We start from the raw sequence: 25,537 nt of genomic DNA on the forward strand, positions 1-25,537 counted from the left end.
ATCTAATCGTTATTAACAGTTCCTACACTCCGGACTGCTCACCTTTACTCCTTCCTTCACCACTCTCTACGTCGCAGGCCTGTTTTCCTCCATTCCCATAGCATTTTAGGATTGTAGACACCTTAATCTAATCGTCATAAACATTTCCCACACTCCGGACTTTTCACCTTTACTACTTCCTTGACCACTTCCTATGTCACAGACCTCTTTCCCGCCCTTCCCATAGCATTTTAGGATTGTAGATAACTTGATCTAATCGTCATAAACAGTTTTCACACTCCAGACTGCTCGCCTTTACTACTTCCTTCAACACTTCCTACGTCGCGGACCTCTTTCCATCCATTCCCATAGGATTTTAGGATTGCAGATTCCTTAATCTAATCGTCATAAACAGTTTCCACACTCCAGACTGCTCGCCTTTACTACTTCCTTCACCACTTCCTACGTCGCGGACCTGATTCCTTCCTCCCTTCCCATAGCATTTTAGGATTGTAGATAACTTGATCTAATCGTTATTAACAGTTCCTACACTCCGGACTGCTCACCTTTACTACTTCCTTCACCGCTCCCTATGTCGTAGACCTGTTTGCCCTCCTTCCTTATACTATTTTAGAATTGCAGATACATAAATGCCACAGACGGTTCCCACACTCTGCACTGCTAGCCTTACAACTTCCTTCCCCATTTCCCTTGTCATGGACCTGTTTTCCTTCCTTCCCATTACATTTTAGGATTGCAGATACCTTAATTTAATCGTCATAAACAGTTCCCACACTCCAGACTGCTCGCCTTTACTACTTCCTTCACCACTTCCTATGTCGTGGACCTGTTTCCCTCCCTTTACATAACATTTTAGGATTGCAGATACCTTAATCTAATCATAATAGACAGTTCCCACACTCCAGACTGCTCGCCTTTATTACTTCCTTCATCACTTCCCACGTCGCGGACCTGTTTCCCTCCCTTCCCATAGCATTTTAGGATTGAAGATACCTTAATCTAATCGTCGTTAACAGTTCCCACACTCCAGACTGCTCGCCTTTGCTACTTCCTACGTCGCGGACCTGTTTCCTTCCCTTCCCATAGCATTTAAGGATTGCAGATACCGTAATCTAATCGTCATAAACAGATCCCACACTCCACACTGCTACCCTTGACTATAGAATCGAGTAATCTTCAGTATAATCTTTGCTCAATAGTAACAACTGATGTTTTTCCTTTTGTACTGTATTTTTATTTGCTAGTATACTGTGGATAGATAGCTTACAAGTCTTTTGTTTACATTTTCCTTGTTATTTAATTCAGCAAACATGGTTACCTAGCAACCCATAAGACTAATGTTAAAAAAATGTGATTTTCAGTTTCATTTTTCTACGTAATTAGATTTTTGTTGGCAGTTCTAATTGCAGTAAACTCGTTTTTAGGCCAATAATAAACTATATACAACATTTGAAGAAAATCGTCGGAGCAGTTTTTGAGATCTTGGTGCAAGCATACATACATACATACAAGCAAACTTTGTTCGTATTAGAGTATAGGATTAAAATATGGTTTAGACAGTTACATTTAAGCAATGTTATTTCATGTTTAATTTCGGGCAAGTAACATAATTTGTTTATGTTTATGACCCATGCCGTCTTTGGTCTAGTATTCGTGATTATTTTTCTTTGATACTAGTAATGGATTTTGATTAAGTTTTGTTCATAGTTTATATTTTATGTAAACAAACTATACCTGTTGACATTTAAGTTGCTATTTCTACTCTATATTTAAATCTATAATTGATTGAATATGAACTACCTATCTTAATGAGAACAGTTCTCTAGTTCTTTCACTAATTTACATGTCAGTTGAATTTTGTTTAACCCGTTGAATATAGAACATACTCAAAACAGCAGTAACATTGAATGTTGTATAATTTAATTGTTTCAGTTCTGAGATCAACTCTACCAACTCCTAACCATTAGTACCAACTTTAGTTTCAGGAGTAGTTGTTGGAATTAGGTTACATGTACCAATTATCTATATTGAAACAGCTTTCCTCATTTGGCTGATCGTATTTCAAACTTCTAGGGTTAGCAGTGCAATATTCAGAACCTGTTTGCTATCAATTTTATCCTCAGTTTATTTATCTTCTTACTTATCCAGGCACACTTCGATTGTTATATTTTATGCTAAGCAACTGTTGAACAACGCACTTGTTTCGTTTGAAAACTATTTTTAAGAGTAATTGGAATACTTTCAGTATACGTTAGAGTAAAATACATTAACGAGGGAAATGTGCTGACATAAAGTCTTTGGGAATAGTAATAGATGTCAAAATTAGATACAATTCAAATTTGTTTTGTTGTACAGTGCAACAGAGCAAAAACCTACATTTTTAATTACAAAGAACAGTGTGCTCTGATTGCACAAAGAGACATAAATATTCATACAGCATGCATTTGCATTTTAAATACATTTTTTGTTTTATTTCAGTATGTTGTTCACAATCACTAATCAGAATACATTGCAACGATTCTCATTTACATCTTATTCTCATAACTTTCATAAAATTTAGGACACAAATAATATTTAACTATTTAATAATTATTTTAAATTAAAGGAAATCACATCTTGCAGTCTTAAAACGATATTTTAGAACCTTGCAGTTAAATTCAAACTCTGTCTCAGCGAGATTACAAATAGGGGGTGAAAGCTGGTTGAAGGTACGGAATCAATAATATTATGTATAAACTTTAAGCTCTGCCATGCCGGTGAGAAGCTGAGGACTCGAGCCATGAGGAGGAGAAGGAGGAGTAACCTCGTTGAAAAACCTGGGTCCTCCTTGTCCCTGGTGGTAGCACCCAGTTACAGGCCTCCCTGCAAGGGTTATGGTGAAGATCTCAACATCAGTGGTGGCAGAGGAAATGGGCTCTGGTACAACACTGTCCTGGCGGCAGAAGAAACAGCCCTCCTGTAACGGGTGAATATAGCAGGGGCCACGATCATGTAGTTATACAGGGTGGCTGAAAAGTAACTTGCACCCCAATTTAACTTTTCAACCATTTGAGATAGTTGAAATCGGTTTGCGGCAACCTTCTTAGATATGAGGGGCTACAATAATCATGGTCAATTTTGAAAATTTTGCCCTTAGGGGTAGTGGTGGTAGGGGGTAGCTCTAAATTTTTAAATGACAAGTATAGTCGAGTTTGGTATCATTTTACAGGTCTTGACGAAACACGAACATTGACATAAAGAAAACCAAAATCGGCTCACTAATAACAAAATGGCGCCCTAAAACGTTTCAAATCCAAATAACCAAGAGGGTGGCAAAAAAATTAACTTGCACCCTCTTTAACTTTTTAACTATTTGAGATATTTGAAATCAGTTTAAGGCAACTTCTTTGGAAATGGAGGGTTACAAAAATTATGGACAGTTTTAAAAATTTTGCCCTTAGGGGTAGCGGGGGTAGGGGGTAGCTCAATATTTTCAAATAGCAACTATAGTCGAGTTTGATATCATTTTGTAGGTCTTGACAAACCATAACAATTAACATAAAGAAAATATAAATCGGACCATTAATAACAAAATGGCAGCTAAAAATGATTGAGACAATGGTTATTTAAAGTAGTTTTGAGCTGCCATTTTGTTATTAATGGTCCGATTTCTATTTTCTTTATGTTAATTGTTATGGTTCGTCAATACCTACAAAATGATACCAAACTCGACTATAGTTGCTGTTTGAAATTTTTGAGCTACCCCCTACTACCACTACCCCTAAGGGCAAAATTTTCAAAACTGACCATAATTTTTGTAACCCTTTATTTCCAAAGAAGTTGCCGCAAACCGATTTCAAATATCTCAAATAGTTAAAAAGTTAAAGAGGGTGCAAGTTAATTGTTTTGCCACCCTCATGGTTATTTGGATTTGAAACGTTTTAGGGCACCATTTTGTTATTAGTGAGCCGATTTTGGTTTTTTTTATTCCAATGTTCATGTTTTGTCAAGACCTGTAAAATGATACCAAACTCGACTATACTTGTCGTTTAAAAATTTTGAGCTGCCCCCTACCCCCACTACCCCTAAGGGCAAAATTTTCAAAATTGACCATAATTATTGTAGCCCCTCATATCTAAGAAGGTTGCCGCAAACCGATTTCAAATATCTCAAATGGTTGAAAAGTTAAGTGGGGGTGCAAGTTACTTTTCAGCCACCCTGTATATTTCAACGCCCTGACAGACGTGTAGCCTGTTGTTATAGTTATAGGTATACCTAAGTGGCTGCCCCATTGCCAGGCTTTGAAAAGGTGGGCTAATAACCCGCTTCCCTTCGAAATCAACCTTATACATAGAAACTGAAAGAAGTGTAGAACAGGCCGGATTAAATGAACACGACATTCCTCGTCCTTCATTTATATTCAGCATGGAACTCAAATAATGATGCGTCACACTGTCAAAGAAAAAATATTGAACATATATTTAACATTCTCAAAATATTACTTGAGATACATACTTGAGATATATTGGGAGGTCCTTCTTTCTTCCTATACTGGATGCACTGACGAGAAGCGAACACTGGTTGGAGAGGGTATGCGGCGAATATCAAGGGATCCATTGGAGGTGTATGACCGACTAGAGAACCAAGACTAATGACATCTGTCTTGCTTCCCAGTGGCAACACAATGTGAACGGTGTAAATAAAGTTAATTCTTAAACAAAAACAATGCAGCAGTTCCCCTTTGGAATTGGTGAAGAGGAGCTTTAAAAAGGTAGACAGTTTCAAATACCAAATACCTATAGAAAGTATATACAGCAGGACAGCAGGTAAAATAGGTATATATACAATAGGAGGAGCTAAGAATGGCGTTCAGGTTTGTATTAGAAATGCAAATATGTAAGTGTTGTTTTTGTACGACTTTACGATACTCAGTTTGATGAAGCAGATATTTTCAAAGAGGGCCAAAAACTGCACATATTTTTACAATACAAATGTCAAGTCCATCCTGCTGTATGCGAGTGAGACACGAATGAAAGGCAACAACCATAATGACCTCCAAACTACAAGTTTTCATTAATATTAAGGTCTTCGCAGTAACGAATATACGTCGTCCTGAAACCGTGTATGAATGAGCAACTATGGGAGGCATAAGCACTAATAAAGATGCAGATTCAAGAGCGTAAATTGCAATGGTAGGGCACACCCTAAGAAAACAAGAGAGCCTTATCGAGAAAAGATTAAAGTTATATGAAATTAGTGGAACCGACTGAGGTAATAGCTATGGCACGGCAACTCTGTTAGAAAATCGACAGGCTTCAGCATTTTGACATTTTGTTACCAACTATAAGAATCCAGCTCACTTGGCTGTTGGCTTGGCTCATGGCTTAAAATCCCACAATTCCCTGTTCTCCTGGTCCATATTTACTTCACCCCTATATTACAATGTACTTTACAGATTACAAATACTGTGACAAGCTAGCAACAAAAAGAGGAATTTGAGGATGGCTCATTTTCGGTGCGGATCTTAACCTTCCTCGCAGAACTTATTTGTGCACTGATTGGTGGCACCTTATAATTGTCTGCACCTTCGGAATAGCTCTTTGGGCTCTTTGTCGGGATGGTGTTTGGATTGGAGCATGGATGGATGTGTATTGGAGGGACGTCAAATGGTGGCGAGTTGTCGAGGTGGTATACTGTCGCCAGTGTGCCTAGTGACGAGTGTGTTTCCGGTGGGTAAGCACCTGACACCTTTGACGAGAAAAATGGGGCAGTTTGTCAGGGTGGCGTGGCCAGAAAGCATAGTGGAGGGTTGACGGAAGGGTACAAAACAATCCACCACCCCGAGCTACCACCTTTCATAAAAACTGGTGTTGGTGGGAGCGGCGGGTTGTCGGGGTTGCCACCACAGAGCAGAGAGTTTTGGTTGCCACCAACACACTATTACCAAATAGGGGTCTTGACGGCGACCCCTAAGCCCTAAAAAGGGTTATGACATCTAAGAGAGTTTGTTATATATATACTATCATTAGTGGTACCATAGATAAAACATATAGGCCCTTAGTAGATTTATCATCCTTGTGGAACAGCTGAAGCCAATTGTATTGTTAGTTCTGTTCGGTGCACTGTGGAGTTCGTGTTTTGTTTACAATTTGTTTCTTGTTATTTCAGTAATTAAAAACCTCGTTAAACCATAAATTAAACGATCTAGTCATAAAACTTAACTCGTCCCCTAGTTATTTTTATAACCAAACAGTAAAGAAAAAATCATGAAATTAAACCTAAAATAATATAATCACAATTTTCTCGACACTAGCGATCAATGTCACCGGAAATGAAATAGACACGAGAAACGAATGAGCTTCAGATTTATTTACATTGGGATGAGAAGTCTACTTGTGTTGGTTAGTCCATGGTGGGATGGTACACACTAATGGCAAGTTATTAGGCTAGGCTAGTTATTTTTAATAAATCTTTACCCAAAATCACAAGCAACATAAATCTCTACTAAGCTCTATACTCTCTCTCTCTCTCTGTGTGGCTCTATAGGATAGACCTTGTTTATGGCCGTTAAAATGTTTTAAAATTTTCTTGGAATCGAACCAGAAAGCTTAATAATTTGGCTATTGCTAGACAATATCACAGTTATACTGTACAGTTATAATATATATGTTAACATGATCATACCGTTATCATCATAATAGGGCATACTACATAATAGTATGAATCAGAGGAGGCTATGATCATAGATGAAACATGTTTACTTGATCTAGGTCTTTGAAACGCTACTTTGAAGGTGCTTGCAAAGCAGCCGCTAAAAGTTTAAAACTAACAGCTGTTTATTAAAAATTGGTCTGCTGATATTTTTTCTTTCGTTTGCCTTCCCTTTATTTTTGTTTTACCGTCTTCTTCAATTCGCCATTTTTGTTTACTTCTAATGAGGTTGCTTTAGATCAAATTAATCAAAAAAATACATTACTAATTTGAATATTTTAAGTGAATAACGATTTAATTAGAGGCAAAAGCAAGGAAACAATACAATGTCTTCAAGTAAGTTAAAATATATGTTTCTATTCATAAAAAAATTAAAATAGATAGGCCTAACATTATCACAAGTTTGCTGTGGTAAATTAATTTTTTACCGGTTCAGTTCTTAGATCCTGCATTTATAAGTTTGATGGATAGATACAGAATGGATACTGTAAGCTATATAGCCTAGGCCTAAGGTACTCTTGTATATAATTGCTTAGTGTTAACACAGCCTAACTCAATTATATCCTACACTGTAACATACATTTTTTTTTGTAAATTTATCGCATAAACAAACTGAGCCTACACAACAAATCAACTTTTTTTGTTATTATCGTAAATTAAACTAAGCCAAACTGAACTAAACTAAACAAACCTAACTTAACCCTCGAGTGGGCGCTTGTGGAGTTTTTGGCTGCACTTTACTTGACGTCCTACACTCATTCGATTGTTTTTTCGATTCGATATTTTCATTCGGTTGTTTCATTCGATATACCGTTTGGTTAATTAGGTTAGGTTAACCTTACCTAACTAACCAAACGATATATCGAATGAAGCAATCGATTAATCGATATATCGATCGATATTTTCATTCGAATGAGTGTAGGACGTCAAGTAAAGTGCAGCCGAGTTTTTCTCCACATTTGTAGTTTTTGTTAAAATAATTATGCTAACACTTTTAAAGTTAATGGGTGTCAGTAGTCGTGTCCGGCTCCATACTTCATGCACCTCATCCCGGGAATGCCCCTAAGCTATTTTTACCCCAAAATTCCTCCTTATTAACTTATGTTGTCAGTTGCAATTCAGTGACGCGGTGTCAGTTTGCAGAGGTTTTCTCCACGTGCATACGATCGTGTGAGTCCTTACTGTGGAGTTTATTTCCTCATGCGCTCTTCAGTGTTAGAGGTGACCGTTTTAGTTGTGTCTGTTAGTGAAGTATACCTATGACTAACTTATTTGATGTTCCCGTTTTATATAAGACTGATGCCACTATGGATTTATTACAAGAGGAGAAATTACAAGGAGTGCTTTTAGTGTCAAAAGGGAAGAAAGGATAAAAGAAATACAACAAAAAGAGATTTTGATTAGGGTATTACGCCTACTCATTTAGTTGAGACTTCATTTTAGCCTATACGCACAATGCTGCAGCGTCTGCTGGTAGCATACGGCTCTTGCTCTCCTCGCCTGCAACGTTGTGCGCTGTAACTACAAGGCACTCCTAGCGGTGGGCGCCGGAACGTTCCTTTGACAGTCTATATTTATTCTATTTATCTATGGTTAAGTTAAAGGCTTAACTTATAGTAAACTAATATTTTATCTCATAGGCCTATAATATTATCTTAGGTGCTTTTCAGAGCCGCAAACAAAACAATTAAGTTACTGTACTGTACTCACTGCACTGGATTAATCCATCTAGGACTAATGTTCAGAGGTTTGGCCTAGGCCTACTTGTGCTTTTTAAACTGAATAGTAAACTCAGTAAAATCTAAACAAACGTATAAGTTAGGCCTAGATGATAATAGAGTGCTCAAGTCATGGAGACTAAGTTTAACTTAGTGTGTGCAGCTAAGCCTACAAGTCTGTTATCAGCGGGAATTATATTTCGATATTGGCTTCTGAAAAGTGCCCAGACAAATCTAGGAGCGATAAAAACTTTGAACTGAACTGTTTTGGGGTAGGTGCGGTAAAAGCGAGGCCTGATGAGGGTTTCTACTGTTATTTGGAGTCCTAAGATGTTACTGCTGGCAGTAGTTGTACCATTGAATTATATAGGCTAGCCTAAATGTGAATGTTGAAGTAGTCTTGGTTTAGGCTTGTCAGTTTTCCTCAAACGTTTCTAAAAATATTCTTTTAAATATTCTAATTTATTGATACAAAAAGTGTTTAGTCTTATTTGTTTGTTGGGCCCTTGGGCCTTTGTTTTTTGTTGTTGTTTTGTTTTTTTTTTACTGTATTGATAGTTAAGAAAGTTATTTACTTTTTCCAGCTGATGTTGGTAGTGGAGACGCAGAAACAACCAGTCAGACTGCTGGAGGTGTTGCCGGAACTAATGGCATTTCTGATGCCCTCCATGTAAGTCACTGCTTCTTAGTTTGAGAATTATGTACCCTTTCAAATATAGTGATTATGTTATTCTTTTTAACCCCTGAGCTCTAACAGTTGATATAGTAATAAAAAGGTTAAATACCTGTAGTACTGTCAGTGATCCTGGAATTTAGGTCAGCGACCCAGGTTTCGAACCTAAAGGTTCATTTTCAAGCAGGTACCAGTTAAAAACACATAATCCTCTTCATAATCACATAATCCTCTTTAACTGGTACCTGCTTGAAAATGAACCTTTAGGTTCGAAACCTGGGTCGCTGACCTAAATTCCAGGATCACTGACAGTACTACAGGTATTTAACCTTTTTATTAGTAAATTACGTGATCCAGAGGCTAAACATGCTAAAGTTGATATAGGTATCAAAGGTAGGTAGGTGACATCACTTAATTAATATTTGGGTGTTATGAATAATACCATTTAGCCTAATATTAGTCCTACAGGTAACATTGGCTGATATTCCAGCCTTGTTGCTGATAGCATCTTTAGAGAAGTAACAGAGCACTACTACTGGTGTCGGCTATGTGAGAGTAGATTGACAAGAGCTTACAGGAGTAAACTGTCAGGATAAGTTAGTCTGGATTCCACTACAGGTGTGAAAGTGTCATATCTAAAGACTTTGCAAAATTGCTACCTGGAATGAATTTAGATTGTTCTCATCCACTGCAAGTCCTTAATCTAAGCTTGTAGAGTATTGGTTAAAATAATTATGCTAAACTCCCAAGCATTATGTTTACTGCTCTGTAGATGTTTGTGCCTTGTTTGTTGGCAAGTGTGACTGTGAAAGCACAATAACACCTTTAAGAAGGCCTACAATTTATGAGACTTAACGGAGTAGCATGTAGGCTACACGAACCTTTTAGACAAGCCTAGAACAATGGCTATGATGTTAGGTATATTATTATGGTTATTGGTTAATTCTGATTAATGGTCAAGCGGTCTACAGTGCTGTCGATAGGTCTACCAATATTCAAAGTCTTAAAAATCATTCTGCCACTGTAGTGTAGGGATCATGATGGGATGTGTATGGTATTATAAAATTGCAGGACCTAGTGTATAATTTTTGTCTCCTCTTAGTTTGTTTTACAAAGTGTTTTATCTTATTGTCCGATTTAACTGACAGAAGGTGATATCAGCGGAGAGAGAGCGTGAGGCGCCTGACGGAGGGACAGCTAAGAAGTCACGAGTGGACCTCAAGTCTCTACCAACACGACAATACCTCGACCAGACAGTGGTGCCAATACTGCTCCAGGCCCTCTCGGCTCTCTCCAAGGAGAGGTATGTCACTTATTTATCAAAGTGGGTGTTGTTAGTTACTTTGTAAACCAACACAATACATCAGGGGGGAAACATAATAAGACATAAAGGTGAGTAAAACTGGGTATACCTATTACAAGCCACACGTCTTCACGGTCCGAATTAAGAGCAGGAGTCATAGGGCAGTCGGGGATTGCTTTTTAAACTGGGTATACCTACCACAAGCCACACGACTTCACAGTCCAAATAAAGAGCAGGAGTCATAGGCCGGGGCCACACTCATCTTATCTCGCTGAATTTTTTCCACGGGCGTTACCCGAGGGTTTGAGAGATACATTACGGTATATGGGGCAGGCCATATACTAGAGTAAAAACGTCCGTGAACGCGTTTGTCAACGGAATTGCACGTGTATTCTCTACTAACATCCCACGGGCGTTGCACGTAAAACTAGTCGCGGGGCATTGTGGCTTATGGGAGTGAACACACTCGATCTTATCTCGAAATAATCGATTATATCACAGATTTTGAAGACACTAAGTGACGCTGGCTGCTAGTCCATTTTATTTTTTGCCTAAGTTAAAAAATTAGTTAATAACATGTTGATTTATTTTTCAGGCCTGACGACCCGATCAGCTACCTTTCTGCTTATCTGCTGAAAAACAAATCACAATACGATGCCGCCTCTGCAAGCTCTTCCCAGTAATCTGTGTTTGGTTTGTCTTCCGTCTAAATTATGTGTAAATTATTTTGTTACATTGTTACAAGTACGTGAATAAACATAATGTAATTTTAAGTCGTGTAATTTTGTGTCTCAAGTTAAATAACTAAGTTAAATCTCGTTTTGATTTTAAACACAACCCATGTTACTTTTATAGCCTCATCTTGTGTTTTAACAATGATGTCGAAGATTCCATTTATTTAGGAATTACAAACAATAGACTGATAATTTGTTGTAGATTTTTAACAGTAATAATTTGTCTTATATGATTAAAGTTTTGTTTTTTAAATTATTGTTTTCTTTAACAAACCTTTTCCCATTTTTTTAAATTGAAAAGTGGGTATGTTTTATGACAAAAAATGTTTTTATTCTGTTATGTTGGTAAAATTCTGCTTTGCAACTTCGAGATGTGAAATTTTTAACGTTGCGATTGCGGCAATTGTGGCTTTACGTACAGTAATAGTTGTTTTAAATGGTAGCACAGTTCTAGATTATTAGTAATAATTATTTACTCTTTTGAGTTTCATGTAGGCTAATGAGAGGCAATTCCTAATGATTTCCACTCTGTCAATCTTTGCAAGCACTATAACCACTCAGCTACCCAACCATAGGTATAATTAATTTAATTGTTTTGTTTGACCGAGTGGTTTTTGTGTTTGCCTCTAAATTTGAAGGTCGCATCTTCGATTCCAAGAGGTGTAGAATCAGAAAACTGATGCCAACGATGCTACATAATAAAATGATTCTTGTTCTGTTAAGTCAACTTATAGCACGACGTTTAAAACTTTGACTGGCATGCCCTCAATACTGAAGAGAAATTTAAGGTTTTCACATCCATCTAGAACTACATCAAGGCAGTATTAAAATTATAGTTACTAACTAAAATATAGCAAAACGATTATCCAGATGTTAATCAGCCTATGCATAATGATAATACCATATTCATTATTATTCAAGGTAGCCAGGCACATTTTCATATTGGGACATCAGGATTATAAGTGCGAGTCCTGACATTGGGTACGTGTTGGCTTGTAGTGTCAAATGTCTTGAAAACTCAATTATATTGTAAAAGCCTTCTGAATTGTTTTGTTGGAACACAGTAAGTTTTTACATTGGGACAAAATGTGTTAATCAAATTTCGTTGGCCATTACCAGTTGGACATTCTTCAGGTATGTAAATGTAACTCAAAATTTTATTAATTTCATCCTGTTACGATTGATATTTTATATTTGTTATGATTCATATCAGATGATTTTATGTACAAATAACTGGAAGTATACCTACTAATTTGCCAGCCGTTAATAATTGATCAATTATGTGGAGTGTAGTAGGCTAACTGATTGTAGTATGGTACTTGAGTTGCATTTGGCTGTTTGTGTAATAAATACTTATTCTGAGTTTCAAGACTGATCTTTTAAACTAGGCCAAAGGTGAGTAAATAAGTAAAGCTCTTTACTCATAATACCAGAAGAGATGATAAACAATACTTTATACGCAGAATCCTAATAGACTCCATCAAAAAACATTATGGAAAAATCCCTTTGAAATTCACCTGCCCTATGTGTACAACCTGTCCATAAAAATATGTGTTTAATCCATGGTGGAATATGAGTTTGGCCAGACACATATTATATTTTCAATGTAATATCATCGTTTACTACTATTGTTTATCTGCTAATATTAAAAAAAGCTTGCAATTATAAACAGCAGCCAATAAAATTGTTGCATAGTCAAATTAAATTGGTAGTTTATAATTTGTTATGTATTACAATGGTTTCTATAGCCTAATTAATATTTCCTGCAGTCACCCGACAAATTGATGGGCTTCCTTGCACAGATTATAGTACAGAAAGCCTCACTTTTGGCGCACCTTTTTTACTTAGGCGGACGGTTTTTACTTAGGCGCACACCAGTAATCTAACAAAACAGCGTGCTTTTATTATGCACGTAATCTGTGTACGCTTGAAAATAAGTTTGCAACACTTAAAGATATTACGACTACGATCAGCTAGTGCAGTGTTTCCCATTTCGTTCAATGTTTGGATTTAACCTAACCTAAAAACGTGTTGTACAGTGTTTGAAAGATAATTATTTATATGACTTAATGATTTATTAACTGTAGGAAAAATATAATGTGTAACATGAGTGCAAACTGCCTTTGCTGCACTCGAGAAACTTTCTCTCGTGTGCAGCAAAGTGCCACTTCGCCATAGACAAAAAGAATTAAATATAGACAGTCAGCTGTGCTACGGTTACCATAGCTTCTGGCGCACACCGCTTGGAGCGCCATGTATTTACGGCGTACACGCTACGTAAACTACAGCGGTGTGCGCCGGAACCTATAGTAACTATGGTAACCGCAGCACGGCTGACAGTCTATATTTAATTCTTTTTGTCTATGACTTCGCTCACTAGTTACACAAATAACTATTGATACTTTCCAAATGGTGGATGGGCCATATGACTGTATGTAGTATAGAAACATCGAAACATGGTCCCTTTATTAAAAAAAACCCCTCTGTCACTTTAATTAGTTGTGAAAATATTTAGGTTTTCCTGTAATGGTGAGCTTGATTCTTTCAGATTTATTTGACAATGAGTAAGGACTTTGCATTTTGAAATATTTTGGATAAGTTTGATAGTAAACAAGTTAGAAAATCTCGTAACATTTTCAAAAGCTGTTATTTTAAAATTTTGAGTTTAAAAGCTAATAAAGAGCTGCATCTTTTTAAAGAGCAATAGGACAGTAGGTACATTGTAGGGCAAACAAGAATTTTGACCTCTTTTTCAGCTTTCTACCACTGCCAGTCCAAAGACTTTGTTGTCTAGCCTGACAAGAAATTCAACATGGGAATAATTATTTGTGTAACTAGTGCGCAAAGTGGCACTTTGCTGCACATTAGAGAAATGTTTACATGTGGAAAGTTTCACTCGACATTGTGTACCCATGGGCACCTAAGGCCTCCCCAATAATCCCCATCGTAATATTGTTGTTATTTATTTACCATGTGCAGATGGCCTTGGAACAGTTCCTGGGGGTAACAGCTATTTTTGTGTAGTACCTTGACTGTATTTCTTTCTTGGACGAGGTTATAGATAATAGCATTGACTATTGGATAATAGTTTCAACAGTTAGTTGCATTTGCAAACTTTGCATTGCAAAGGTGTTTACTTTTGACTTTGTCTTTTGAGCTGCTTGAAAAGTCTAGTGTTGTTATTAGTGCTTGTGCTGATGCTGAAGTGATTTGTTATAAGTATTGACAGATAAATGTGGTGTGTTCATGAACTATTTATTAAGTGTTCACTTAACATACTTAACTTATTTTCTCTTTCAAATTCCTCAAGAATGAGTGATTGTTAAGAAAGGTTAGTTTGAGTTTGTGAATTTCCCTAGTGGAAGACATCAATAGAAATCAATAGAAAATCTAGTGATATCAATAGATGTTTATGGATATCATTACAAGTAAATACAAACAAATAGACATCACTGAAAACTTAGTCAATACATATCACTAGACATCTATAAACATAAAATATATCAATATAGATCATTAGAGCAAACAAATCGTTCATTGATATCAATAGGGAATATTTTTTAAATATGTTAGATGTAAATATAAATCAATAGACATCAATACGGATAAATAAAATGCAAAATATTTCTAAAATGTATCACATATGAACATTATGGATTACGGTATACAAAATACCAATGTAAACTTTGTGAAATAAACAGTAATAAAAATGTTATTTTTTAAAAAAAGGAAAAACTCTAGTTCTAGGTCATAGGTGTTAGCTGAGGTACCTAAAACTCAATATAGGTAATTTAAAAATATATAATTTTAAAATTGTTGTAAAACAGTTACGGTACAACTTTTATTAAATTTTTATTAAATTTTATTTTTAAACTGCCAAAAACTGATTGCTAAAACATTAAAATTGTTGTAAAACAGTTTACAACTTGTATTAAAACTGATTTTCTTAAACTTCAAAAAAGTGGTTGTAAAACAATTTTAAAATTGTTGTAAAACAGTTACAGCTCGTATTGAAACTTATTCTTTTCAACTCCAAAAAACTTATTGTTAAACAATTTTAAAATTGTTTAAATCTTATATCAAAATTGTTGTAATATGAATTTTAAATCAAAATGTTTGAAAATTGTTATACAACAATTATTGTAATACAGCTTTCGACAACTTTAAACAATATTTTGCTTATTGAGTTATCGTTAGGGATAAAAATCCCTCACAAATTCATTATTGAATTCCTTATTTCTAGAAATCAATAAAAAATAAATTGTATTGGCACTATTCATATCACCCAAGTAGCAAGAAAACAGTTTGAACTGGTAATAAAACAGTTTTGAAACATGTTAAAGGTACATGTTGAAACATATAGGTACATGCTTGAAATGACACAAATGCCATTGAAAATCTTTTTCAAGTTAAATTATGAGGCCTAACACAGCTTCTCGCATTCAAAATACGTCCATGTCACTGGCCCGGCCATGACGGAATTAGTACATAAGAATTATGCTAATATTTAGTACCTATTTCGTACTATTTAGTACCAACAAACAAAAAATTAGTACCCCACTCGGGTACGAAATAAGTACTAAATAGTAGTATATTTTATAACCATAGGTTACGATATGGCCGGGCTGAGAGGTCATTGACCTGTACAGTTAATGGGCCCGTAGCTTGGTTTTCTTTGAGGTACAAATTATATTAATGGAGGTACAAAATAGTACGAAATAGGTACTAAATGATGGTATACATATTAGGATCAAATTCGAAAATGGCCGGGCCAGCATGTCACTGGCCCGGAATCCTAAATTAATTAGTTATCCGGTACCGAGTGGGGTACTAATTTTTTGTTTGTTGGTACTAAATAGTACGAAATAGGTACTAAATATTAGCATAATTCTTATGTACTAATTCCGTCATGGCCGGGCCAGTGACATGGACGTATTCAAAATGGCTATCATTACTCAGGCAGACATGAAACGTCCGTGGTGTAATGGCTAAGGCAACAGGCTTCCATGCTGGAGTCCCGGGTTCAAATCTCGGGAATCCTCTAAACTTTTTGTCAAGATTTTTTTTACTTTTTAATTTTTATTTTATTTTTAGTGCATAGTTGATATTATTTAATGTTTTGAAACAAATTAAAAATGGTTTTTTAACAAGATACAAATTATTTTCAAATAAGCTAATGACTCGGATCCTATTTACTTGTATTGATATGTATTGATGTGTATTGATGTGTATTGGCCCAAATACACATACGTATCAATACGTATCAATATACAATTTTTGTATTGATATATATTGATCTCTTCCACTAGGGTTGTTAAATTAGGTTTTTGATAAGAGTCCCCCGCAGCAAACCTGCCAACTAAGCAAATTTCTATTTGTCTGAATTGGTTTTCAATTAAATCTATTTAAATAACATTAGGTTTAACGAGTACCTATTTTAGGTTTGCTGCTAAAAGGAAACTAATAAAGTGTGTTTTTAGTAAAGTATTAATAGCTCAGTATGAAATAAATAAATTTGCCAAGTTTGATCAAAATGTATCCATAAAAAAGCAAACTACAACATTTTACAAAATTCTCCATAAGAATAACATGTGAATTTTAAATTTACAATTTTTTTTATTTTCTCCAATTACCATAACAGTACAAAAACACCTTAATATACTTTTTTTACGCTCTTGTAAAAGGTCTAAAGAGAAATTGGGAAATTTTGTGTTTTGAGGGTCAAAATGAGAAAAAGAAATTTTTCCCCGTTCCCATGGTCCGATTATGCTGGTTTGCAAACTAATTCAAGTTCATCCCGCATTACACCTTTAAATAAAATTTTATCAAAATCGGACAGAAATTACTCAAGTTATCACATTTACGGATGTCGGATATATATAATTTATATATATCTACAGTCCCAGTGCTTGATTTGTTAAAAATTAGGTGCTGAAACTGTAACCTTAATGTGATTAGAACCTATTTATGTACCTATTTATGCCAATATTTTTATCTTTCTGACAGAGATGTAACGGACAGACATAGCTCGTATCCAGAATATAGGATTACAGCTAATACAACTTTTTTTATTTACAAAATAAAATTAATAAAGTATGTATGCCTGTATATTAGCATTACACACACACTACACTACACTACACACACCACCATACACACACTACCACTACACACATTACTACTATTGTACTATTGTACACTAGTGTTATATAGTCATTTCTAATTCGGAAACTGCAAACCTCAGATAATGCGGAGCTGGAATGGGCACACGGAAGGGACTAAGGCTAAAGGTGTAGTGACGTCATATCTCTAGTGGTTAATGTCTTCTCTTGAGGCGACACGATTACCGTAACGAAACGATGTGATTTCAGCGGCGTTCGTGGCATAGTTGGTAGCGTTTCGGATTGGTGTTCAGGAGGTCCGGGGTTCGAAACCCGCCGGCAACACTAACTTTTTGTCAACAAATTTTTCATATCAGCAAGTTTGGTTGGTTAGGTTAGGTTATAACAGTTTAATTTTATAATACTAAATTTTAAAATTAATTTTATAATTAATTAAAAATTAAAAGTACTGTAATCATTAATTAGATTTGTATCTTATATAGTTTTTGTTATTATCAGCAAGTCTGGTTGGTTAGGTTATGTTATGACAGTTTAATTTTAAAAATTAAAAATTAATTTAATAATTTTAAAACAATATTTTATAGTTAAAAAGTTAATTTTATGACTAAAATTTAAAAAAAATTCAATTTTTTCAACTTAGCAGTTCTAGCGGCGAACGCTGACACTACAAGATATGTTAGCCTTAGTCCCTCCCGTGTGCCCCACCGATGCAGAGCTTATTTGAAATAAGGTTAAAGGTTAAGGTTAAGGTTGAAATAAGTAAATAATGACAAAATATGTCAGCAGTTTCAAGACCACAGTCCAACATTTTGTTGGTTTGAAGATTTGATCATTGGTTTTGACACATCACTGATGTATTGAAAACAGCTGTATTTGATGCATTGTACAAAATTATTCTGGTTACTAGAATTTTATTATTATTATTTGAGAGTTTGAATGTGACAAAAATAAACGTTTACAGTGATTGGCCTCCAGAAAGATGCTACCTCTAGACATCCTGAGTCCGGAGCATATCTCAGTAGCCGCAGCAGTTGCTTGGGCTTTAACATCATTCCTGTGCTGGTGCCTGGTGTACTACTTCTGCAGCTTGGCAGCAAATGGCAGTCAGTTTCTGTTGGAATGTTTGTCTTGCTGTATGCGAGCTCTGCATGCCGTAGGGGCTATCATCTTCACTATGATTGCCACCGAGCATCGTCCACATCCCTTCATAGAGATTGGTGAGTGAATTTGATGTTTTATAAAGTTTTAGGGAATTTCTATTTCAAAAAGTCTTGCCTACTGCTGTTTCGTGTTGCGAAAAGTGGGGCACATCCACAATCTTCTCGGGTCAGAATGTCTGGATTCTGAAAAATCCCTAATGATGGCGTTCATCACATATGACTTTAATTCAACAGTCCCGTATCTCATAATTTCATGATTATACCAGCCTCGACAGCTTGCTTGAAATGTTACGTCTCATGTATTTGTTGTGTCCTGTGTTTTGTATGGTTGGTTTGTAACTTTTGACTGACTCTTCCATGAAGGATTTTTCAATAGCTATTAGCTAGACACTCTAAAATTAAGATTTGTTCTGTTTTGTTTTTTTGCAGAATGAAACAGCTGCAGGTTGATGTATAGAACAAATCTTTCTGACAACAAGTAATATTTTATTTGGTCTTTGGTGATACCTGATACCATGATCCAGTATAATAATACCATTATTAAGACAAATAGGTTTTAAATATGTCTTAATATAGCCCTACGATTAATATTGCTCCTCATATTGCATGTTTTGTTAAGAAGAAAATATTCTCAAATAGGTACTACTATTTTTCATTGTTTGAGCCCCCGAAGGAAATTTCTTTAAGGGGGGCAAACCTTCGGTATCCTCTTCTATGGGTTGGAGGAAAAAGCCCTCCTCCACAAACAACTTTGTGTAAAATACTCCTTTAAATCATTATTTATTGGTTATCCAACCGCTGGAGTTATCTTACAATCTCTTTAGAAATTTGTGAACACTTTAGTTTTTCTCAGGGGGCATAGCCCAACTGACCATATCTCTTTGTAGACACCCATGCTACTTTTGAGAAATATTAAACAGATCAACTCCAAATGTTTTCATGCCTTAAACCTTAATACTCCCTGCGATGTTGATGGCCTGAATTTCTGGATGGACTGTGTCAAGGGGTGTCACAGCCGTTCCAATGTTACTAGTTGCCTAACAAGATTTAACTGTTTAAAGGTGAGGATAATATTCCTCTGCACAACCTTGTCCTGATTTGGTCCCTGGGATTCTTCATGCTGGAGTGTGCGCTCGCCTCAGTAGTCAAGAAAGAGCCATCTCTGATGGTGGCTCATCATTACGCTTCCGTCCTTGTACTTGGCACAGCTCTTCTGATCCAGGAAGGAGGTGCTGAAATGGTAAGTCTGTATCATTAAATGCACATGACAACTTAGCTAGATGGTTTGATAAATACAGAGTATCCGAAAAAGAATACCAGGATTTTGAACAGCCCCTTGCTTGGGGACTTTTAAAGATAGCCTAATTTGAAAATTTACGTCAAAGTTTTTTATCAATTATCAATTATCAATTATTTAAGATGGGAACGCCAATATGTGCGTATTTTAACCCAAATATGAGGGAAGGATGAGTGTAGGATGAGTGGCGCAATCTTGTAATCTTGTTAGTGACTAAGGCCCACATGTTCCTTAGACACAGCTGTTAATTAATAGCCCATACAGCTAATGGCAACTAAGGGACCTACAGTTTATAGTGGAATCCGAACCACATTTTTTCCTGCTAATTTACGAATTAGTCTAATTAACTATCAGGATAGTACTGTGGATAGTCGTAGTACTCACTAGTGCGGACGTTAATCCACACCAGGGAGCATTGCATCCACAGTGCATCCCTATAAATATCCACAATTCGTGACCTCCTAGTAGCTGGATTACAGGACGACGCCACCCGTCCCAGTCTTTTATACTTTTTTATTCTTTTTTTACCTGCTTTGATGAATTTCTAAAAAATATGGAATTCATATTGTCATCAATCTTATAATGAGCAAAAAAAATCTTAAAACTGGCAAAATCTGTACACTTAGGGCGATCAGCGGGTTTAATTTGATTTCTTACCTGAATTTTGTGAATTAAACACATTTTGACAGTTAATATATTATATAAAACTACATTATACAAAATGCAGCATACTGATATTCTAATAGGTTGAAATATTATTTTGCTTAAATTATCACATTATTGCTTATAAGAGTGAAAAACAGTGTTTTTTTAAGACCCATTATATTAAGTTTATAATATGAGTATATTCATACTGGGGCCCCGTTGGCAAATTTTCCCGGGCCCCCTAAAGCCCTAAGTCCGGGCCTGATGGTTATGGTGACATATTCATCAACATATCTAAAACTAAAGCTATTTAACATATCACAAGGAATCCAATAAATTTGCCTAAAACTATGGTATTTAATAGAAAAGTATTAAACAGAGGACTTGCTGTAACAACTAACTTAGCAGTAAAAAAAATCAAAACCCCAAAACGCTTCCCAATTTTTAACTTTTAAAAAAAACTATCAGCAAATTTCTCATTTGGGGAATAAGCTAAGACTTAGATCGGGGATTTTTATTTTGTTATGCCTCTGTTTAGAAACTCACCCACTGTATTTTATTTTAAGCCTACTATAAATGCAAAGTGCAGAGTACAAAAATGAGATGATCAGTGTAGCTTTCTTACTGAATAAGATAGGCTGATTCTTTAGACAGTACCTTTTGTGGAGTCTTATACATGTCATGCCTCAATGGTGTAGAACTCATTTTCACAACACTTAAGGATCTGACCTTGACCTCCTCAGACATCAAATATCGCATATCGCTAAGAAATGATACTAGTTTAAACTCACCTAGATTTCCTATCATACAATATACATCGCTGAATAACACAATGATATAATTTGCAGATGGTTGGAATACTCATGTTGGAAAGCACCAACCCGTTGTTACAAGTTCGTCAGATTTTACGTCTCACAAAGTACAAAAACGGAAGATTCTACAAGATTGTGGAATGGAGTTTTGTAATATTTTTTACTCTTATCAGAGTAATACCCTGTGGAATCACAACTCTTTTTGTGCTCTTCGACCCGTCTTCACAACTTCACATTCAAATCACCTACTCAACATTTTATTCAATATCTCTTGTCATGGTGTATTATACATTGGCGTATATGATTAATAAGTATTTCAAAAAAGCAAAAAGCAGTTGAGCTTGTCTACTTGAAAATAGTGAACTGCATTAATAATTTGTTCTTTTAAACTTGTTAACTAATTTTCTGGTTAACTACAAGTTGAAGGCATAGACATTCAATGTGATAATTTAGTTTGGTTGATGTAAATATAGATTATTTAAGTACAAAATGTTTTGTACTTCCTCCCTTATACTTCCTACATACTTTACATTATTTTACAGTATATTAAGATCAAGAGTTTGCAATGGATAGCCACCATGATAAACCTCCTTTTTAAGATAGGATTGTTGGTAGGATGCAAAAACTAATTTTCTCATTGTGCCAACCAGTTAAACACTTGGTCAAATTCTGATAACTGAAACTATTAACTGTTTCCCATAGAAATATGGAAATTGTAACATTATTGAACATCAACATAACATAACATAACAAACCTAAAACAAAACTATTCAGCAAAACAAAACACAAGGAATCCAATAGGGTCTGTCATATAGACTTGGACTTGGACTTGGTCTCTCAAAGCACTGGGTACTGGGGACAGTAATGACGGCACTCAGTGCGTTGCTCATCATGAACGTTGGTGGGGCCGTCTTTAAATGCCCTTACCCACTTGCGTACCATTCCGTCACTCATAATGTTCTCGCCATACACTTCACTAATATTTTGATGAATTTCAATGGCTGTTACACTTTTAGCACTTAAAAAACTAATTACAGTGCGCATTTCACAGTCGGCGGCAGTCTCAATTGGTGGCACCATTTTGAATGCTCGAAACCGCATGTAAACACGGCTGATTGTTGCCGAATTTCCAGTGCAGGCTTGCCAATAGATGCACATACACAGTACAAATGTCCAAAATGCCAATCGCAGCGCTGGAATGGAGAAATTTAAAAACAGCACTTACTTAAAAAACATGCCTCGTATTATTATTTTAAATCAAACTGTCAAAAAACATCCAAACCATATGTTTTTTTATTATTGATTCGAGCTAGTGACATAATTTGTTTATGTTTATGATCCATACAGTTTCTGTTCTAATGTCCGTGATAACAGTTACAATCATTCCTTTAAGTCGACAGCTGATCTTTTCCCTTTGTTTATGTGTCAAATACTGCTTCCATAAGAAATGAAATTTTGAGAGCCGGCGGATTCTTTGGAGATTTTTTTAACGCCATATAGATTATTGAACTCTGGAAGGAATAGACTTTAAGTGATAAGCGTCCTGAAAAAGTTAATTAAATACTTCAGAGCAATGTCCTTATAGCAGAAGAGAGAACTGTCAAACTTAGTGGGCACCTAGCAATTAGACCTTAAGAAATCAGGTGACTTTTAGAGATCAGAATAACTTCTTGACTCAATATCTTTTTGACTAAACGTCAAAGTGCCTTGAAATTCAGAAGACTAACATGTGAGTTTGTATGCAAACTTTAACCAAAATATTGACCACTGCTTTCAAACTCCTCCCTGATCTTAGGATACTTTATTTTTCACTATCCCCAAAATTAATAACTACCTTATGGTCGACAACTTTAGACTTGCCTCTAGAGATATAACATAATATGCATTATTTATTGGAAATATTAATGTCTTTCTTTTGTATATTTAAAAGAAGTGTCAACTTATGTATAAAAGTACAAGTAGAGAGACTCTTATGAATTACTCAAAACATTTTATATTAAAGTCTATAACATGTAAATGATCAAACTGATTAGCTGCTATCATTCTACAGGGTGAATTTTAAATGAGTTCCCCCCCTACTTTTTTCTACATTTCTTAAGATATCATCTCCGGACTACGTCAGATCATTGTTGAGTAGTAAGTACTTCATTTTGACTGGGTATACAATCTTGGCCGCCATCTTGGATCCGCCATATTGGATACAAAGTTTTTTTTTCAAATGTAAAGGTAGGGTTGTGACCCATTATTTCAAACTAGAATTTTACGCTGATTACAATGCTGCAATTAGTTTTTAAAAATCTTGATCCGTTCTAAAGTTATGAGGACTTTTTATAACTTTATTGTTTAGCCCATTTTAACATTGTGCATTAACAAACTAAGACCATAATCTCAAAATAGTGCTAGATAAAGATAAGTATACACCACCATTCATTGTCGACATATTTTCACTTGGTTATGACGGATGTAGTTTTTTCAGCCACCATCTTGGATCCGCCATTTTGAAATGTGATCAATTAATTTAAATATGAAGGTGGTGTTGTGACCCATCATTTTGAACTACTTTTTTATACTGGACTCAATGCCAAAATCCTTTTTTGGTTATCAAGCTTTCTTGATGAAATATTAAAAATCTCTTATTTAAAATTACAATATTTCAAAATCCAAAGATGCAAATGAAAAACGGATTGCGGCATTGAGTTCAGTATAAAAAAGTAACTCAAAATGATGGGTCACAACACCACCTTCATATTTAAATTAATTGATCACATTTCAAAATGGCGGATCCAAGATGGCGGCTGAAAAAACTACATCCGTCATAACCAAGTGAAAATGTGTCGACAATGAATGGTGGTGTATACTTATCTTTATCTAGCACTATTTTGAGATTATGGTCTTAGTTTGTAAATGCACAATGTTAAAATGTGCTAAAAATAAAGTTATAAAAAGTTCTCATAACTTTAGAACGGATCAAGATTTTTAAAAACTAATTGCGGCATTGTAATCAGCGTACAATTCTAGTTTGAAATAATGGGCCACAACCCTACCTTTACATTTGAAAAAAAACTTTGTATCCAATATGGCGGATCCAAGATGGCGGCCAAAAATGTATACCCAGTCAAAATGAAGTACTTACTACTCAACAATGATCTGACGTGGTCCGGAGATGATATCTTAAGAAATGTAGAAAAAAGTAGGGGGGGAACTCATTTAAAATTCACCCTGTATATAATTCCAAAACAAATTAAAAAGGGAAAATAAAACAAATAAATATGTGCATAAGCATCAACAAAATGTACAATATATTTATTTCATTCTTTACAGACCTAAACCTTTATCTGGCGATGCTAGATCTTTGATTTTGATCACAACGTAATAGTTTCCTCTTATTTAAAATAGTTTACACATATTATAACAATATAAAGGATTACATTCAAATATCTATCTCATATGTGTAATTAAAGGCACATTTGTTTCTTAGGTAATTTGATATACAATACTTTCATTTTTGGTTTTTACAATATACAAAATTATAACAAATTATACAAACTTTATCATTTATAAAATACAATATTTAAAATTTGGTCTAGTCATTATTTAAATATAATACAGAGTTATATAGTTATTTATATACACATTCGTAGCCATCGTGAAACGTTTTATAGTTAGTGCTGCCTGCGTTCGGCATCATAAGCTCTAGTAAAATATGTGTTTTGTAATATTAGGTGTAAATAAATAGTGAGACAACAGGTACTAAAGCGGCCCTCTGATATAAAATAAGGCCTCCAGGGACAAAATTAAACACTACAGAAAACGTGAAACAATCAATATTTCAAGGCCACTGCAATGTCTCCAACTTATTTTTTATGTGACCAAAACGATGTGGTTTACAGTTGACTGAAAATATCAACTAGAACCTGATACACCTAATGTGTCTAAAATTTGCAAAAACTTGAATTCAGTGTAAAGAGTCACAAATACAAGTGCAAAAAATCCATCCAAGTAGTTTTTACTTGTACAAGTGGCAATAACAGAAAGTTACGATTCATCGCTTGTTCAATAAATGAAAATAAATTTCTAACTCTAACACAAACTAGACGTAATCACATTTAAACATTAAAACTCAACAAATCACTTGCGGTATTGATTGGAAAAATGAAAAAGATAAAAGTTGTAAATTCAAGGTGATTTCATTAGCGAAAAAGTTGACCGTCTCCGTGACTAACGATAAGTCTGGCAAGATAAGACATTCTGACGTTCGTCTTCATAAAGCATCAATCCACGTTCTTGTTGGCGTGTACTCTTGGATAGAGCTGAAAAACAAAGTTTGTTAGTTTATAAAACAAGCAGTACACTAAATAAATACAGTTAAAAAAGTCATCGTAC

The 25,537-nt window shown here is 35.2% G+C and overlaps 3 protein-coding genes across 10 annotated transcripts in view; 2 read left to right on the top strand and 1 right to left on the bottom strand.

Annotated features, from left to right (window-relative positions):
* The first annotated feature begins 6,868 nt into the window (after positions 1 to 6,868).
* On the top strand, positions 6,869 to 11,371 carry LOC128987353 (protein dpy-30 homolog). Its single transcript, XM_054408153.1, has 4 exons — positions 6,869 to 7,026; positions 8,993 to 9,078; positions 10,230 to 10,384; positions 10,980 to 11,371. Exons 1-4 carry the CDS (start codon positions 7,017 to 7,019, stop codon positions 11,065 to 11,067), a joined length of 339 nt encoding a protein of 112 aa, XP_054264128.1. The 5' UTR covers positions 6,869 to 7,016; the 3' UTR covers positions 11,068 to 11,371.
* A 740-nt stretch (positions 11,372 to 12,111) lies between these two features.
* LOC128987464 (TLC domain-containing protein 5-like) lies at positions 12,112 to 21,644 on the top strand. Of its 3 annotated transcripts, none has more exons than XM_054408320.1 (4): positions 12,112 to 12,252; positions 18,202 to 18,457; positions 19,462 to 19,640; positions 21,191 to 21,644. In XM_054408320.1, the coding sequence occupies exons 2-4, from the start codon at positions 18,220 to 18,222 to the stop codon at positions 21,491 to 21,493; spliced, it is 720 nt and encodes a 239-aa protein (XP_054264295.1). In that variant the 5' UTR covers positions 12,112 to 12,252; positions 18,202 to 18,219; the 3' UTR covers positions 21,494 to 21,644. The 3 variants fall into 3 exon arrangements, with proteins under 3 accessions (XP_054264295.1, XP_054264296.1, XP_054264297.1); XM_054408321.1 differs by lacking the exon at positions 12,112 to 12,252 and adding an exon at positions 12,448 to 12,513; XM_054408322.1 differs by lacking the exon at positions 12,112 to 12,252 and adding an exon at positions 14,335 to 14,449.
* A 2,778-nt stretch (positions 21,645 to 24,422) lies between these two features.
* LOC128985324 (apoptosis-stimulating of p53 protein 2-like) overlaps positions 24,423 to 25,537 on the bottom strand; it is a 445,246-nt gene continuing 444,131 nt past the window's right edge. For all 6 annotated transcript variants that reach the window (XM_054404718.1, XM_054404720.1, XM_054404717.1 and 3 more), the window contains one exon: positions 24,423 to 25,464. In XM_054404718.1, coding sequence (XP_054260693.1) covers positions 25,426 to 25,464 — 39 coding nt within the window. In that variant the 3' untranslated portion in view covers positions 24,423 to 25,425. The remainder of the gene's footprint in view (positions 25,465 to 25,537) is intronic.

The sequence above is a fragment of the Macrosteles quadrilineatus genome, unplaced genomic scaffold (genome assembly GCF_028750875.1).
Source record: "Macrosteles quadrilineatus isolate MER2022 unplaced genomic scaffold, UCM_ALF_1.0 Scaffold_2__2_contigs__length_208266976, whole genome shotgun sequence".
Lineage (NCBI taxonomy): Eukaryota > Metazoa > Arthropoda > Insecta > Hemiptera > Cicadellidae > Macrosteles > Macrosteles quadrilineatus.

Bases quoted from the DNA above. Each gene is read 5' to 3' on its own strand.
- LOC128987464 (XM_054408320.1), top strand. From the start codon at position 18,220: ATGCTACCTCTAGACATCCTGAGTCCGGAGCATATCTCAGTAGCCGCA. The intron at 18,458-19,461 runs GTGAGTGAATTT...AACTGTTTAAAG, and splicing joins ACATCCCTTCATAGAGATTG to GTGAGGATAATATTCCTCTG. The intron at 19,641-21,190 runs GTAAGTCTGTAT...TATAATTTGCAG, and splicing joins AGGAAGGAGGTGCTGAAATG to ATGGTTGGAATACTCATGTT.
- LOC128987353 (XM_054408153.1), top strand. The intron at 9,079-10,229 runs GTAAGTCACTGC...TTTAACTGACAG, and splicing joins GCATTTCTGATGCCCTCCAT to AAGGTGATATCAGCGGAGAG. The intron at 10,385-10,979 runs GTATGTCACTTA...TTTATTTTTCAG, and splicing joins TCGGCTCTCTCCAAGGAGAG to GCCTGACGACCCGATCAGCT.